At 34.7% G+C, this 19202-nt stretch overlaps 1 protein-coding gene across 3 annotated transcripts in view; it reads left to right on the top strand.

Moving 5' to 3' along the window:
* LOC117172413 (DNA repair protein complementing XP-C cells homolog) overlaps nt 1-19202 on the top strand; it is a 79035-nt gene that overhangs the window by 47128 nt on the left and 12705 nt on the right. For all 3 annotated transcript variants that reach the window (XM_033360323.1, XM_033360322.1, XM_033360324.1), the window contains exons 2-7: nt 4819-6293; nt 6424-6629; nt 6767-7031; nt 11872-12040; nt 12624-12997; nt 13214-13473. In XM_033360323.1, the coding sequence (XP_033216214.1) occupies nt 4819-6293; nt 6424-6629; nt 6767-7031; nt 11872-12040; nt 12624-12997; nt 13214-13473 (2749 nt within the window). The remainder of the gene's footprint in view (nt 1-4818; nt 6294-6423; nt 6630-6766; nt 7032-11871; nt 12041-12623; nt 12998-13213; nt 13474-19202) is intronic.

Consider the following 19202-nt stretch of genomic DNA (forward strand, 5'->3'; position numbering starts at 1 on the left):
ACTCTGGAATCGGCTCTTCCGACTTCAAATATGAGGTGAAAATACGGGCCAAATGCTGATGGGTTGAAGAAAACTTATTCCACCAGAAGGTTTTGATACAATATGGTCCCGGTGCGGAATAGTTCTTCATCCTTCTTAATACTTTTTTAACCTCCTCGGTAGTGACGGGTGGGCATTCTTTATCAGGTGTTATCAGGACAACACATAACTCCCTGAAGCTATTTATATTTTCTGAGTCTTCGTCCAGTCTATGCTGAACTTCGTAGACTTCTCTCCAAAATACTTCGACTTCCTCTGGTTTGGGTGTGTGTTCGACAGTAACTGGAGGGTCTTGGAAGAGTCTAGATGGGTCAGAGAGAAACTGTTGATTTTCTCTGACCCACATCTCCCTCCGCTCTAGACTTCTCTTAGCGTCAGATAGTATACGTATTCTCTCAAAAATATGCTGCCTGATGGTCAGCAGCTTTGACTTGTTAAGTGTGTGATAACGGGTCCGAAGTTCACGCGCGAACTTTCGAACCTTGGCGGTAAAACTCCTGCCAGATGTGGCGTAGTCAATCACACATTGAATGCGGCACGCGTACTGTCTGGCCCAGCCTATCTTTATGGCTTTATGGATTCGCCGGAAAAATGTCCACGAAGCTCGTCATCCATTTCAGCCAGATCTTTAGACTCGAGAGAAACTTTGGTGTTGATGTTTCTCCGGGTCGTAAAGCATCGCTCTTCATCTATTGGATGCCTGCCCGCGGTTGGTCTTAGTGTCGCCTCCCTTTCTTTGTTGCCGGCTTGTTCTAGCTGTGGTAGAGTCGGCGTTCCGCTTACATAGCCCCTTTTACGGAGTAGTTCAGCATGGTTTCGCAGACGTTGCTGCTAAAAGTGCGATAGCTCCGGGTGTTTCTCGCACCACAGAGCATGCAGCCGTGCCATGTAACCCCGTTCACGGGCCACACTCGCATCGTAGCACTCTAGCAAGTCGTGATTCAGTTGCTCCGTCCACCCAGAAGTCGCGAAATCCCGCCGATCCATCGCATTGAATCCATTTTCATGGGCTCCCCCATCTCTAGATTGGTCGGCATTGTTGGCCGACCCATTGTCGGGAGCCCTGCGCGTTCTGTTGTTTTGAACCGCACTTACTACAACTATGTTTGGTGTTGTCATTGTTGTTCCCACAAGAAGCTAGGGAAAGGGGTTCGTCCATCCTTGTAGAGCCCCGCATGCAAGGATAAGGCTGCGTACTCTGAGAGGTCGCCCGGTATCCCAGAGTCACCGATCTAGATACCTCACCCAGGTGCCATTCAGCTTTCGGCACGGTCTTCACACCTCCGCTTGGGGGTTAATTCCTTCGGGACCACCCCTGGAAAATTGTCCGCGACTGCCTATTTATTTTTGTAACCATCTGGCTTTGTCATAGGCCCTTCGGTTTGATTCTAGAGGAATCAAAAGGTTAGCTAAGAGAGGGATTATCTCCCCGGACTATTCTAATCATTATTATTTATTCAATTTTCAAGAAAAAAGGGGTTCACGGAGTAAATTCATAAAATTTAATGTAATAAACAATTATTATTCAAAAAATCCCTACTCTAAATTCGATATATTTATTAAATCGTCCCTGGCTAATGTTTATATTCTACGTCTTTGGAGACGGGTAACTACCCTTACAAATTTGGTTCGTACACCTTAATAAAGAAAATATCCAACCTTTCTATTAATGTCTCTGTATAATCCTAATGCCCTTAAAATCTAACTCATAAAAAACTAAACTCTACCGGAGCTCTACTTTTTCCTTAAAATTCTACAAATATTCTTTGTTCAAAGTAAAAGAGATACTTAAAAAACAGATTTATTTTATTCGGTGATTTCATTCAATCTTAAACCGTAAAGTTTTTAAATGGTTAATGACCTTAAAGAGTTTGCCTTACTGACCTAGTAACAATTTACCACTACCATTGGTTTATTCTAATAAACGATAATTACTTTTAAATCTTTGGAAATACAAAAGGAGCCTAAGCCCGAGAGGTAATAATTACTTTCTATGTAAATGAGGTATCACAATAAAAGGCTGATGCACCTGACACGCGGTGGCTAGCCTGAGTCGAGGCGTCCTCGGACTCCAGGTGAGCCTATCCTCTTACTAAGAGGGACAAAGACAGTGCTCTTTCGAGAGCGAGTTTCTCGAGGCGACCGTTTTGTCAACATATAGAAATCACCTTTTCCGTAGGCTTTATGGTTTGCCCGAGAATTGTTTTCTTTTACCTGGCACGCAGGCTTAGCCGTTTTTTAAACAGGTTTCGAGCGAATTTACACTCGTCCACTCCTAAACAGCTAAGGTGAGTGACAGGCTATACAATTTTGACTGTACACCTTCTTGGCCTCGAGCACAGGAAATTTATCCTGGTCGTTTGGTCTGAAGTTAGAGTGAAAGTTGTCTAGCTTCTAGAGAAAATAATTTATGTTTTGTGCCTCAAGCACTTCGCATTCAAAATTTTACTTTAAAATTTAGGAGGTCTAGCTTCAATTTATAATTTTGGAAAATAAGTCGCGTACGCCGCCTTAAAACCTAGAAAAAAATTGAATTTAGACGTTCAGCGCCACAGAAAACACTGGGCGAAAATAAAGCTCCTTTGCCGACAGGTTGCAGGCGAATTCACACCTGTCCTTTCCTCAAGAGAACTTCTTTTCAGAAAAAATGGTAGAGGTGGGATTTCTCCCAAGTCTACTAGTATTCAACTTAAAAGGGAGAGACTCTCTTCTGAGGATGCTTCTGCGAGTTGCCTCGCAAAATTCAAACTGTCGCTTTTTAGAAAAGAAAAAAGGGGTTGGGGATGAGGGGGCATTGTTACACAATATGAGAGAAATTTGACATGAAAATCTGTTAATTTATTTTATAGAAGAAAAGATGAGAAAATAATAAGAGAAGGAGTGGGGTTGTAGGAACGAAAAAAAGAAAGTTTCTAGTAGGTCGAGGGTGGTAGGGCCACTTCGACCTGGGTGACTTATTTCATAAGAAAGTCTTTTGGCATCGCGTGTTTGCGAAATGGATCAAAATTATATTTCCCTAGAGAGGAAATATGTTCAAAAGCTGATGACGATGCAGATTCGTAGAATTTAATGGCGGTTTCTTTGATATACTCTGAAATGTATGGTAGTTGAAACTCTCTGTGAAGGACAGAGTTCTTAGTATATCTGGGGGTTTTTGTGATACGTCTGCGAAATTTATTTTGTAAGATTTGAATGTGATTGATATTACTTTTTGACGCACCTCCCCATATTGTACATGCATAAGTTATAATTGGTCGGATAAAAGTTTTGTAGATCAGGAGTCCATATTCGGGTTTTAGACTCGAGTGTCTATTAATAATGGGATTTAAATGCGAGAGAACCCCGAGAGCTTTCCCTTTAATTTCATGGATATGCTGTTTCCAATTAAAACGTTTATGAAGTTTACTCCTTAGGTATTTTACGGAATTTTTCCATTCTATTGGTTCGTTAAACATTTTGGGTGGATCTATTTTAACTGGTCTTCTGACTGAAAAAGGAATTGATTCTGTCTCTGCTACGTCCATTTTTATTCTCTATAGTTTAGCCCAAGCCTCGATGACTTCAAGAGCTTTGTTAAGTAGTTTTATAATTTTTGGAACAGACCAGGAAGAAATGAATAACGCGGTGTCATCTTCATACAGTTCAATTGAAACTTCGGGAACCTCAGGGATGTCGTTTACATAGATAATAAAGAAAACCGGCCCTAAAATGCTGCCTTGGGGCACACCCGCTAGGATGAGTTTCTCTTTTGAGAGTGTCTGGCATATTTTGACTGAGAATTTTCTGTTAGAAAGATAAAGGTTTATAAAGAGGATGAGCTCTCTCGGGAAATTGTAATTTATTAGTTTTATTAGCAGTTCTACATGCCAGACCCTGTCAAAAGCTTTTTCTACATCGAGGAAAACAGCTCCAGTATGTTTTCTTCGAATGAAATTTAAGCTAATGGCTTCGGTTATCTTGAGCATCATGTGCTGCATCGCCCTTCTCTCGCTTCCCACGATAGATAAGAAAATGTATAGTGGGAGGCCTCGGAATCTGCGCTCCTCTTAAGCTCCTGCGATATATATATTTCGTATTAACATTTTAAAGTTTTTCATTACCTCCTTAGCTGCTCCATCTATAGTTGAAGTTTATGATAACCCGCGTAAATTACCGACATTCGTCCCTTTCTGATGTACTCGTGTCCCTCTTCTCAACCATGAAACACGCGCCCAAGTCTTGCTGTCTGAAAGTAGCAGACTTGTATAAATCATGCTATGGTCAAACAATGCTTTGATGAAATCGATGCCTACCTTTATTTTTGATTAAGATCGGAAATTTTTTAATTGGTATCTCGAATTGTTTTAAAAATCTCGATTTTCCATGTTCAATTTATTCACGTTTTGAATAATTCAAGTCTCACCCCTACCCCTTTTCAACATCTACCGAGGGACGGGAAGGCATCCCTATAACTGGACACAGAAATGTTGTAAGGTATTCCCCTTTTCAAACACCCGATGGGGCGGCAAAACATTCCTGTAACAGGTTACAGAATTTAAAAAATCGATATCCCGAACACTATATATGGCCTTCAGTATATGTCAAAAGTATGGTTAGAGAATACATTGTGCGTTATTCAGTGGCCATTTGTGGAACTAGTAATCTGTCTGTATGGCTGCGTTTGAACTAATAGTCTTTTAGCAGCTGACACCTTTGGGTAAAGGGCTATGTTTTCAATAAGATTTATTTAATTAAAATTTTGTTTAATTTAAGTATTAAATAAAATTTCCTAACTTTTAGAAAATAACGGCGAACATGAAAAGAAAGAAGAATCGAAACTGGAAATCTCTAAATACGAAATTCCTAAAGAAGGAGTCCAAATAACTCTCGCAGGCGAAACAAAACGAATGATTCTTGAAAGAAAGAAAAAGAAAACAGACCTCGAAACTCTCCTAAAGAACAAGTTAAACCAGCGAATAAGAACAACTCAAGTGCTGGTCCACAAAGTTGGATTACTTTGGTGGCTCGTCTACGGTTTTCACCTCAATAGACTTGCCAACGATCCTGAAGTTCTCGCCACCTGTTTGTCGCTCATATCAAAAAATGATTATCCAAAGGGTCGAGTTGATCTCGTCTACTTACAAAGAGTTACAGTGTGGTTCAAAAAAACTTTCCCAATGGATCCTAATCGGCGGCAAGTGATATTAACGACCGAGTCACTTTTGGAACGAATCAGAGAGAGAAAAATTTGCGATTATAGAGCGCTAGTTCTTCTTTATGTTGCTCTTCTGCGTGCGATTGGCTTGAATTGTCGACTCGTCGTTTCTCTTTCTCCTCCTCATCTAAAACCGAAACGAGAACAGCTTTTCCAAGCAAAGAAGGAGGAAGAAGAACTGAAAACGGAAGCTAAGGAAGAAAAGAGCAAATATCAAAAGAAAAAGAGTACAGCAAAGAGAAACAGTAAGAAAAAAGAAAAGACAGAAGACCCTTTAAAAGTCATCGCCCAAAATAGTCAAGATGGGAGAAAAAAGGCTCAGATGGAGGCTCGAAAAAAAGCGGCTTCTATTTTGAAAAAAGGGAAGTCTGGGGAAAAATCTGAATCAGAAATTATGGAGGATATAAAATTGAACAGTGATTCAAAAAGTAAAAGCACTCCTCAATCTCAAGCCAAACAATCTTCAAGAGTAGCACCAGAGAAAGGAAAATCAAACAAAGAGGAAAGCAAATTGAGAAAAACAATTTCGAAGCTACCTGTTTGTGAATCTTTAACGAGCCCAGGGATCATCAATGAAGAAAATTCCGACGAGGATATTGTTTTAAGGAAATTTACTACGAGAGTTAAAACCGTCCACGTATTAAAGAAAGACCGAAAATTGATTTCTGTGTTGGATGAAGGGGAGACCGGGGGGGGAAAAATCACAGCATTAGAGAATAAAAAGTTAAACAAACAGGAAAGCGAAGAGAAACTGACAATCGAGACTAAATTGAGAAAGAGAGTTGCGAGGCCACCTGTTCACAAACCTTTGACGATTGCAGAATTCGACGATGAAGATGACTCTGATGAGGATTTTGTTTACAGGAAGCCTTCTAAGAGAGCTAAAAACGAAAAAGTATTTAAAAAAGACCGAAAATTGATTTCTGATTCGGATGAATCGGAAACAGGGAAAAAGAAAAATCCTGAGGATATTTGGGTGGAAGTCTACGTAGAATCTGAGAAAAGCTGGATCTGCGTGAGCGTTACCAATGCAAAAATTCACTGCGTAAACGAAATTTATGTAGGTGGAAAATAATCATTTTAGTCAGTTCGCAATATGTCTCCTTCGTTCTCTTTGCAAATCAAGCAGCTGTAGTGAAATTTTTGAATACAAGATACGAGATTTTATTTTATAATTTAAAATTTTTCAGAAAAAAATTTCCGATCCAGTACTATACATAGTAGCCTACAATCCAGGTGGAACGGTGAAGGACGTCACACGTAGATATTGCCCGAATTGGTTAACAGTAACAAGGAAGCAGAGAGTTGACGAAAATTGGTGGAGGGACGCTTTGAAACCATGGAAAGAAAAAAAGACATCCATATCCGAAGCCGAAGATAAGATGCTCCTTCAACGGTATTTCTGCACTCTTTTATAATTACTAGAAAAAATAAATCTTTACAAGTAAATTAGAATCGATTACTTATTACATTTTTTTAAGCTCCAGAATAAAGTTCTCGAATTTTCTGAACTAAGAATATATTGAATTACAGAGAATTGGAGCAACCTCTGCCGAAAACAGTGAGCGAGTGTAAAGGGCATCCTCTTTATGCATTGGTCAGACATTTGCTCAAATTTGAAGCTCTCTATCCACCTGACGTTGTTCCTTTGGGTTATTTAAAAAATGGCGAAGCAATTTATTCTCGTTATTGTGTTCACATCCTGCGATCACGAGAAACTTGGGTTAAACATGCTAGAGTCGTCAAACCCGCTCAAGAAGCTTACAAAGTCGTGAAATCGATGCCTAAATACGATAAAGTAAGTCTCCCAATTATATGCAGTACAAAGTTCCCGTCTTCTACTTTTTACATTCTCATCAGAAAAGGTATTAGATTTGTGTAAAAATTGACCCCCCCCACCCGCCCCCTCATTGTCAAATGTATACGTTTTGAGACCTAATTCCGAAAAAACAGTTTTTTACGAATGTGTCTGCATGTATGTATCTCTGTCTGCCTGGGAGCACGATATTTTTTGAAAAAATTAATCTATTAGATTTTTCTATTTGTCCTAAACTAAAGGTCAAGATCGTTAACCAGCCATTTTGGATAAAAATTCAAAAAGTGAGCGCATTTTTTATATTTTTGAGACCACTTTTTAACAAATTTAAAAATTCTCTGTACGGATATTCATAGTATTCAAACTGACGAACATTGATCCCAATAACTTTTTTCATGAAACCAAAAATTACCAAAGTTATAACATTTACAAAATTTCCAAACACTCACAAAAATGAACATTTTAGGCCAAAAAACAAACGACATGAAAAAAAGTCGAGAAAAGGAAAATGTTGCTTTTCGAAAGCCCTACAAGATTATCATAACAAATTTTGAATTTTCTTGTAAAATCGAAAATACAAATTTTAACGGAATTTTTAAAACTGAAGCTCAAAGCATCGACAAAAGTAATTTTGTCAGGGTTGCCACAGACCTTGAAATCCTTGAAAAGTCAGAGAACAAAAAAATGGTCAGGGTAATCAGTGAAAAGTTAGTGAATTTTGAAAATAGGTCAGGGAATTTTTTTTAAACCGCTGACCAATCGTCGATCACGGATAGGGCCGTATCCATTCATACAGATTACATATTATTGCGCGCCGTTCAAGGCTGCGCCGCTACTAGACTGCTGCCAGAGAATATTCGGTGATGCTCGGCTCCTCTCGGCTCGTTGGAATCACGCCGCGCAATGTGTTGTCGGACTCGCCTGTGCATGAATGGGCAGGTCTTGAGGGCCCTGTTTCGTTTAAAGCACGCAACCGCTTAATTCCGAAACGAATTTAGAATTTTTTTAAAATTGTGAAAAACTACAAAAGAATCAAAATTTTCTTAAGATTCTTAGGGAAATTGAAAATGATTTTTCACTTTGAAAAATTATTGTAACAGAAAGTTTAAGAATTTTTAAGATATTTATAAAATGATCAAAGAAGAACATGGAAGATTTTAAGGATTTTATTTATTTTGCTGGATTTTCAAAAATTGTAGGAAAATTTGGATTAGTTTTAAAATATATTTAGAAATTCTGTCACAGAAAGCTAGTGAGATGAGTTCTCTTGATGATCAGAACTCTTTGTTGAGTACATCTCTTTCATAGTTCTATATTTTTGTCCCTGTCATGATTGAGTTGACTTTATTGCTCATTTTGATTGATAGGCTTGAATGTACAGTTCTTGACTAAGTTAATTTTATTTTTCACTGTGATCAGTGTTTCATTCTTGTCACCGTTTTGACTAACTTAATTTTATTTTTCTTTGTGATGACTATGGTATAACATACTTGTGTCTGTTAACCTAAATTAATTTTATTTTTTACTGTAGATATTGTGTACTTCGGTTTTATTTAAGTTAATTGTGTTTATGTATTTTATGTTTTGTCAGAGGTTTATCATCAACTTTCAATAAATTGGAAGCTATAGGTATGTCGAAAAGTCAGGGATTTTTGAAAAAAGGTCAGGGAAAAGTCAGGGAAATTAAAAATGGAAAGTCTGTGGCAACCCTGTTGGTGATTGGGCATTCGCTTTTGTTAAAGCTCCTTTGCCTTTGACGAACATATTCTCATCACGTATCTCGTGCTTCACACTTGAGTTTCTCCCTGGAATTGTATGTCATTTCCATAAATGTACATTATTACAATTAATAACATGTATTGGTCTTAAAACAGACGTACTTTTATTGTCTCGTTAAAAAAAATGCGCATTCTTTAACAAAAAATTTGTTATGAAACATTTTATTGCGACTTCTGTCGTTTTTTTTCATAAATTGTATTTGCTCATTTCCAATGTTATTTTTACGATTCAAATGTTACATATACGGTCTATACAGCAGCCTTACCGTTTTTTAACTTCTAAATTATATCCCAAACCTTAAACGTCTCTCCAAACGTCTCTCTAAGCATCTAGGGTGGAGAGTGTAGTTGCAACAACAGTCCCCCGAATCTTCAATTATTGGAGGGAAGGAGGGGGGGGGGGATAGTTGCAACCGAGAAATATAGGTGTTTGATGTTTTATACTAAGAAGGACACCAACCTTTAGCAGCATTGTGTTAGATAGGAGTTCATATGGTCTCCTTTTCACATTCCCGGCCTTCCTTTTGGTACGCTGCTGAAGGTTGGTGTTCTTCTTAGCATAAAACACCAACCTGCTAGACTCTCCACCCTAGACGCTTGGCGAGACTCTTTTAGTGAATTATTAGGAGATGAAGCAGTAGGGCACCACACCTGTAAGGTAGAAAACGATGCGGTAGAAAATTCAATTGACAAAGTCTGGTTCACTGAGGATAGGAATATAATTTACAAGTAAGAAACAATAAAACAATTGAAGACAATAAAACTAAGTCTGTTTTAAGACCAATACATGTTATTAACTGTAGTAATATACATTTATGGAAATATCATACAATTTCAGGGAGAAAATCGAGTGCGAAGAACAAGATACGTGATGAGAATGGGTTCGTTAAAGCCGAAGGAGCTTTAACAAATTAGAATTCACAATCACCAAATTACTGTTGTTTTATCGCTCGGCTTTTTAGTGTACACCAGATTTCAATATTGCAAAGATTCCAGAATGATATCGAAGATTTCAGAGTTTTCAACAAAGATTGCATAATAATTTAAATTGTTTTTAAGATTCTAGAAAATTACAATGATTTCGCAAAGTCTTAAGGGCATGTGTCACAGCCAAATACCTATATTACCGACCTCACTTTATCTGTTAACTAAATATTATTATGAACCTGAGAACTTTTTTTGTAAATAAAATATGGCGCTGAAACTTTGGAAAATGTATTAGAGTATAATAAAGTACTTTTAGGTATTTCATTTGCGTCGGAACTTCACTGAGAATTATTTCCGGCCAAATTAAGACTGGGAGACTTTTTCACATTTATTTTCTAAACCTCCAAGTTGGGAAGTTAAAAATCAATGATTTGTTGAAATATAATAAAAACTCAATTTTAAACCAAAAGTGTTATAATGCATTTATTTGTAGTATTTTAAGATGTTTTTTTGGATTCCTTTTGATAACAAGAATTCACAGATGTTGAATTTTAAAGTTTCAGAAAGCTAATTTTGAAATTGAGAATTTTTTATTTTGTATTTTAATCCCCGTTACTCGAACTGCTTAATAATGAAAGCGCCCATGGCGGGCTGGACCTTTTTGGTGGCAGCAGGTACTGGCACGAGATTTTGACTGCACCCGCCGCACAGTGGGGTATTTTGGATTTGTTCGTGCAAAAAATCGACGACTCATCAATTTTCAACCGAATTGAATTTTTGTTTTTTTAAAATACTCGTGAACAAATTTACTGTCGGATAGATATGCCACTATTACGGTTTGAATCGTCAGTACGTCAAAAAACGTCGACAGTCGGCCGATTTTTAGGCTATTCAGATATGAGTAATGTTTGGTAATTCGTACAAACAATGCTTCATGCTCATTGCTATCTATGTTTTCAACCATTGCAAGTGCGAACCTTTCTATTCTCATTCTATTTTTGCAATAAAAGTTTTAAATAATAGTTAATAAACGTTCATAAACGTTTTGTTGATTTCTACAGAATAAACGTTTCTCGGTTGAATAATTTGAAAATTAACGTATTAACGTTATGAACGTTTATTAACTATTATTTAAAACATTTATTGCAAAAATAGAATGAGAATAGAAAGGTTCGCACTTGCAATGGTTGGAAACATAGATAGCAATGAGCATGAAGCATTGTTTGTACGAATTACCAAATATTACTCACATACGATTCAAACCGTAATAGTGGCACTGTGCGCCGTGGCAGCTAGGGCTGGCGCGCGGCAGTAGTTTGCCGACCACTGGTCTAGTGGCCGCCATGGTTCGGATTTTCGTGCACATCTCGAAACCGTTATCGGCTGAATCTGATGGAATTGATAGTCGATTCCTTTGTTGTGTGCCGAATAAGATTTAGTAAAGATATTTTTTTACATCCTTTATTATTAAATTTTGTACTTTAACGTAGCTTTCTGTCGGCTCTTGCATTTCTCTAAGTTCAAGGCCTATATTTTATGTATAAAAAGGTTCAAAAGTTCAAAAATGTCGAGGTTCAAAAAAAGAATGTAAAAAAGCCCCTAGTTTTAATTTGGTCAGAAATAATTTTCAGTGAAGTTCCTTCACAAATGAAGTACGTAAACGTACTTTATTGTACTCTAATACATTTTCCAAAGTTTCAGCTCGATATGTTATTGACAAAAAAATTCTACGGTTCAAAAAAATATTCTGTGAACTGACAAAGTGAGACCGGCAATATAGGTATTTGGCTGTGTCACATGCCCTTAAAACTGTTGAAAAGATTTCAACCCTTCAGTTTTTTCAAAGTCAGACCTCATGTTTCTAATGCTTGGATCTTATAGTTTATAAAATTCTTATTATATACACTTCAATAAGTATTTTCATATTTTGATTACTATTTTTAATTTCAGGCTTAAATTGAATTTTTTAACCACGTCTATTTTAGGGTTACTGCGGCGTCAATATGGACAAGTTTTCCATCAGATCGTTTCTGTAACCTTTGATTTGTGTACAATAATTTGATACCTTTGATACCAATGACAATTATTACATGTTAAATATCATATTTGCTCTCTAGTTTTCTGGGACAAAAACAAAAGGTTTACCTCTTGAGCTTTTTGGAAAATGGCAAACGACGCAATACATACCACCAGAAGCGAAAGACGGAATCGTTCCCAGAAACGAGTACGGAAACGTAGACTTGTTTCAAATGTGTATGCTTCCTAAGGGAACTGCTTACATCGATCGTAAGTGACTAAAATGCAAATATAAGTTGAACTATATTTATTAATTTTTTCAAATTTATATCCATTGAAATAGTTCGAAACTTACATTTTGGTTAAAACAAATTTCAAGTGTGCTTCTTAAATTTGAAAGCAACTGAATTGAGACACATTTTCAATGAAAAAATTTAATTTAGATTTAATAAAAACTTATATTCCTCTCTAACATCGACAAATAAAAAAAATGAAGAAACAATGAAAAAGAAGGCGACCTCAAATCCCAAAAGAAAAAAGGGAATCTGGAGGTAGCCTTTTTTCTCTTTCTTTATTTTATTTTTTTTTAAATAGAAGTGTTTGTATGTGTATGTGTCCCAATTTTGTTGTTGTAGATTTTTGGAGTTTACATTGTTTTTTTATTATCTAACAATTTTGCAATTGGGCAAATTTCTAACCTGAAACAAATTTATGTTGTGTACGAATATAGGTTCGATTTAAGATACAAAACCTCTTTAATTTATGAGCTTCCTGAATTTGAAAGTACTATAATTTAATGCTTTTCAATTTTTGAAGTAACCAGATCTAAAAATCTACTATAACTGAATTTTAGTTCCAGGATTGAGTCGAATCGCCCGAAAGTTGAATATTGACTGCTCACCTGCAGTGGTTGGTTTTAATTTTGGAGGCATGGGCGCGGTTCCTGCTTTCCAAGGATTTGTGGTTTGCACAGAATTCGAAGATACTTTGAGGGAAGCCTGGGAAGCGGAACAAATAGAAGCTTCAAAACGAGCTAGAGAAAAAAGAGATAAAAGGATTTACGGAAATTGGAAGAAGCTCATACGCGGTTTACTCATCAGAGAGAGGCTTGCTGCTAGATATACTGCACCTGATGCAGGATACTCGGATCAAGAAGAACCCGTTAAACCCGTACTTAGAAAACAAATCTCCTCTAAAGAAAGGAACAAAAAAATTGCAAAGGAATCGGTACGAATTTTTTTCAGTTAAAAAAAAATAAATGTGTAATTTACACGTCCTAAATTATAAGGTAGTTTTCCATATTTCTAAGAATTTTTGTTCTCTTCTCTTTCAGCTTTTTTAGATTTGTTTCAAGTGCAAGTAATTTTAATTTTTGTTGATAAAAGTAATCTAAATGGTCATAAATTATTTATAGAATTTATCTATATTTTTTCAAAATAATAGGTTGACAAAGACCTTGAAGAAGACGAGAAGCCAGCGAAGAAAGCTAAGGTTACTCAGATAGGTGCACCACCTAAAAAGGACCCTACCAAAAAGGATAAAAAATCAAAGGTTAAAAAAAACAGTGGAGAAGCCGCAACCACTTCAAGTAAAGTGAAACAAGCTTTAACTGCGAAAAAGAGTCACGAGGAAGAAGATAGTGACGCTGATTTTGAGCCGAAGAAAACGAAACGAGAGACCAGATCCCAGAGAAATAAAATCTCGTGAGTTCTTTCAAAGTATTCTCCAATCTAAAAATCTGAAAAGATACCACTTTTCCCGCGAATATGACCATGCAGTATTCAAATAATTTTAACGACAGATACAATCAGAAATTAGGAAGTTTACCATCACTGTATAATAATGACTTATCAGCACCATGTTTTGTACCTTTTATTTAATTTTTTGTCCGTTTAATTTAATTATCGTTTTATGTACAAATAAAATTAGGGATTGTGTGAGGCATGAAAATATTTGAACAATTTGCAGTTTAATAAATGCGATTTTTTCTATGTTTGAAATGGTCTTTGACTTTATACAAAAATAAGCAACTTCTTTCTTTTAGAATTAATTCGAGTTAAGAATGTTCATTTATGAAATTATGTACGATAACAATTTCGAACTTCTTGAATTATTTAAACGTTATTGTCTAAATTTATAAATTCTAATGGCTAAGGAACATAAATTATTATCGGAAAATTTTTTTAAACGAAAAATGTATTTTTTAATAGGAATTATTAAAGGCCGCAGCTTAATCCAGTTTCTTCTAAGTTCACTCTTTAAAAACAATTCTATTTTAATATATGAGAGCTGCTCAATTTCTTCACTAATTGTAAACAGTTGTGAAGACTTCACTATCTTAAAATAAAAAAAATTTCTCTAACTATTACTTGGAAACGTTGTAATGTTGTAAAAAACAAATCTTATGAACAGAAAACCGTACGTTCAAAGCATGAATGAGTATTTTTACATATTACATATGACTATTTTCAGTGCACATTTTAATAATGTATCGTTTTACCATAATTAACAAAATGTTCCATTATTAATTCAAATTCTATTATTATGAAGATTAATCACGAAGTAGTAACTGATCAAACTTCTCCGTTGGAAAATTAGTGCGGTGCGTTCAGTTTTTCTGAGAAGAACAAAAAATGTTGAAATCTGTTGTTTTCTGAGCAGTTTCTGAATCTGAAAATTCATAAAATATTATCTATGGGCTAAAAAATAATGATTTTTTGGTAGATATAATTTTGAGTAGTGTAGAACAAATAAAAAAATGGAAATAAAAAATATAGTGTACAATTTTTAAAAAGCGTTTATAAACCGAGAATTTCGCCGTTTTTAACGATTTTCAAGCTTAAAAAATGAAGAAAATTTTGTTTTGTTAAAAAAAGTATAATTGCTGAAGCAATTTCAAGTTCGACTGCTACATATTTTCTTCAAGTGCAATTAAGGTATAACATTTTTTACTTGGGAATTTTTTAAATTAGGACAATATGTAGTGGTCTGTGAAATTAGAAAGAGGTCGTCTAATCTGAAGTTAAGATAATTAAAATTAAAATAAGCATCTCATTGTAATAAAAATGCAACATACTTAAAATTTTCAAAGAATTGTAATTTCTACAACAAAATTGGTTGTATTTCTTATTTTGTATAGATATTCACAACTGAAATATCGAATTGAAATTTTGGCTCATAAACTTTTTATTTTTTAAACAAAAAAAGTATTAATTTAAAATTATCCATTCAAGCTCTCAATTGTACTAGAAAAATAATAGTACTAGAAATTGAGTAAATTAAAACATATATTCATATATATCAGTGTGAGCTAACTTCTGATTTCCTTAAATCACCCGTATTGCAGTCTGGCATGGAGGGTTTCATTTTGGCATGTCAAGACGGTGTCATTTCCACCTTAACATACCGTCGCCACATTTTGAGCCAAGACATTCCCGATGATAACTGCAGGGCGTGCTATGCACACCCCGAGTATTTAGCACACATACTATCTAGTTGTCCAACTCATGCGGGAACAACCTACATCCAAAAGCACAATGTGGCACTAAGAGGGCTTTATTACCATATCTGTCACTCTTACGGCATTAATCTTAATATCCCTCCTCTAAATGCTTCTAGGCAAATAGAGTCAATTGTCGAGAATGAGAAGTGCCGCATATACTGGAACTTTATATTCTCGGCAATTGTCTCTGTTGCACACTCGAGGCCTGACATGGTTCTTCTTGACTTCGAGAAGCGAACCATGTTCTTTATCGAATTTTCGGCTCCAGCTGACAAAAACATTATAGCCAAGGAGAATGAAAAGAAAGAGAGGCATAGAGACCTAAGAAGGGAGTTGCAACGATTGTACCAGGAATATTTTGTTAAACTAATCGTCCTTATCTTCGGCGTTCATGGAGGTGCCAAGCTTTCATTGGTTAATAGCCTGAAAAGCAACCCTACATGTCAGCAATATGCTAAAACACTTGCGGGAAAAATGCAGAAGACGGTTACTCCGTGTTCTCAGGGTGCACGATACTTTTGCCAGATCGTTGTATTGATTTCGTACAGACTGCAATCACCTATCTCACGGTCGTCAGACGTGGTTATGGTTGAAATTTTACTGCGATTTTGCTGAAATCGGGTGCAGTTTTTCAGATTAGCACCTGCTCCCGACGAAATCCTGCGGTTGACCTTATGACAAATTTTCTAATTATATATATTCCAAATACTGAAAAAGTTGAAAACTCAATTTCTATATTGAATAATTCAGATTTGTATTGGTATTCAATTTAAATCAGTCAACAAGTTCCAAATATAACATTCATATTTTATTCATTGAAATTTGATATATTTAACATTTATTTATTTACTTCACACGTAATTCATTCAAAATTGAGGTGCCGGATCGAATAAAGGCAAATCAACTTATTTATCCGGGAGTGGGAAGACCCCTGGTGGCTTTCAAAAAAAATTCGAACTTTAAATTTAAAACACAATAGGGGCTGTTCATAAACCCCGTGACGTCGAAATATCTTATAAACTAAACCATTTTTATGATTTTTAAAGTCTCATTTAATATGCACATAATTATTGAATTTTATGTGTGCAATTGAAATGTTTAATATTTTCTTAATTAAACTGAAATTGTCTGAACGTTGCTGTATTTAAATTTTTACAATGTTTGGAAATAAAGTTGTCTAATTTTGATTGTTTAAACACGCTTGTAATTCGGAATTATTCAATTTTCAATATTTTAATTTGAAGTAACGTTTTTAATTTTGAAAATTAAAAAATTGGAATGATCGAGAAAAATTCGGATATTTTATTGACAACCCGCGCTATTCAAAATCTAAAAAGTATTTTTATTTTTAAAGTAATGAAAAAACTAATTGAAGAAGTATTTATGAAAATAAACGTCCAACATCAATATTATCCTCGACGTTTCGAAGATAAATTTAACTAACGAGTAATTTCAAAATAGTTCATCTAGGCTTCGTTGTGACGTAATTTAAAAACAAAATTGATATTAATGTCCCTTGACGTTTAATCGAGTTTTACTGACCATACAAAATACTGTTTCGAATTGTCAAATTTTGAGGTATCAAATTTGAAATTTCTCGGGTATTATTATTTTTAAATAATTTAATTCAATTTTATACGAAACATATGTCTCTAATAATATTAAGGAACCTTATATCTCAATTTCAAAAAATTTTTAAATAGACGATCTATTCTGGAATTAATCTAACTGGATGCTATTAGGGATCCAAAATCACAAATTTAATGTATGTGCATACTATCTCACGGTTTTACAAAGTTTGGCGATTGCACACACTAACGGCTACTTGAGTTTTTTGAGATTTAAACTAGCATTTATCACGTTCCGTGACGTATATATTTTAATATATGTATTTATATAATATATTTTTATATTTGCATGATTATTATAATAAACACTTAAAATATATAGGAAATATTGTGTCAACAAGTTGTAAGCTGGCAAGAGTAGATATAGTCGGAACATTGTAAGTAGTAGTCAGTCGGCTAATCGACGCCGAATAGCCGACTGCATACCTGCACCTGCTCACGTCCGTCTAGTGGACGGATGAAGGCAGTCAACAAGCGGCCACACGGCTATTTGACTAGAGCCTTTCAGCCCAATAGACGATGTGCATACGGTTCATTATATATTTTAAGAATTGAAATTTTTAATTTGTTTTCATAGAAATATTCTGATATTCTTTTTTAGTGCTTTTTTATTATTTATATAAGTAATGCTTAAAAAAAGGTTTGTATTGAATACAAAAAAAATTTTCAACCAAAAATTTTACTTGCAACCAAGAAACATCATTTTTTTACCAAGAAATAGATGAACCCTGTCTTACAATTTTTTAACCAAATGAGATACATCTTCAAACCAGAAACAAAACTTTTTACCGAAAGTGTTCGTTATTTTTCAAGAAACTAGTCGAAGTTTCTACCAAAATTTTTGAATTTTTTTAAAATAAATGATTTTTTAACCAAAATAGATCAATTCTCAAGGAGAAATATAATAATTGATATTATTTCAACCAAAGAAGATAAATTTTGAAAGAAAGAGCCGAATTTTGAACCAATAAAGAAATTTTTTTTACTACATTATAGAATTTTGAAGTCGAAAAGATTAGTCTTTTAAAAAACAGTTGCGTTTTTGAACCAAAATATGAATTTTAAAAAAATTACTTTTTCACCAATTAGTTAAACTTTTTACCGAATTGAATTAATTTTTAATAAAATAGCTGCATTTTAACCAAAATATAATAGTTGATATTATTTTAACCCACAAATATTTTAATTTGAAATTAATTAATGTACAATTGTGACACAGTGAATTAAATAATGAACTAGCTTCAAAAACAGCTCTTTCGGGTAAAAACTAGATAATTATAATTAAGAAAACTATACACAATACGTGATAAAATTATTAATTTTATACTGAAAATTCTGTATAGTTCAAAATCGACCGAAGCCGTATGTCAGTTCTTCAATTTTTTTAGAAGTGATCTGCTTCTCAACGGCAGCAGTGACAACTACGAGTTCTTCAGATAAACTGTAAATGTGAGACAAAAATATTATTATTCGTTTAATGCTCAATTCTTTATAAAAGACAGTCATATCATAGGCCTATTGAGCAACATTGAAAAAATGGTGTAGCTGTCCGAGCTAACCGTTTACCTGGATTTCCGTCCTCCAAAAAATATAGCTGAGTCACCTAGATTTTTAGCTGTTTTAGCTAAATTTGCCATCTAGAAAATACCTAACTAATTTTACTAGATTATTTCTAGATGGCAAATTTTGCTGAAACAGCTAAAAATCTAGGTGACATAGCTATATTTTCTTGGAAGACGAAATCTAGCTAAACGGTTAGCTGGGATAGTAAAACTATTTTTTTTCAGTGAATAGTCAGTATGAAATTAACAATTTTATCACGTATTTTGTGTAGTTTTCTCAATTATAATTATCCAATTTTTAGCTGAAATAGATTTTTTTGAAGCTAGTTTATTGTTTAATTTTTTTCACAATTGTACACTTTGTTATAATGAATGAACATAAATAAAAGAAAGATTTAAAAAACACTTTAAAAAAACTTTTTTTGTGATGTTTCTAAAGATTGTAATTTCATTTCTACTTATCTTGAAGAAAAAAGCACTGAAAAAGACACTATTCTTTCGTACTTTTTCGCGCTTATTTTAAGAATCGGATAATTTTTTAATTAGGATTTCCATACTAACACACTTCGTGTAACATAACTACATAATTTAAGTTGTACAAGTCTTAGAATTTCTGACAGGAACTGTCAGAAACAGAACGTGATCAGGTGCAGGTATATAGTCAGCTATTCAGCACCGATAAGTCGACTGGCCAGTTATTCGGCTAATCGACTGGTTCGGCTAGTGGGCTACGACATATA

This window comes from Belonocnema kinseyi, chromosome 5 (genome assembly GCF_010883055.1).
Source record: "Belonocnema kinseyi isolate 2016_QV_RU_SX_M_011 chromosome 5, B_treatae_v1, whole genome shotgun sequence".
Classification (NCBI taxonomy): domain Eukaryota; kingdom Metazoa; phylum Arthropoda; class Insecta; order Hymenoptera; family Cynipidae; genus Belonocnema; species Belonocnema kinseyi.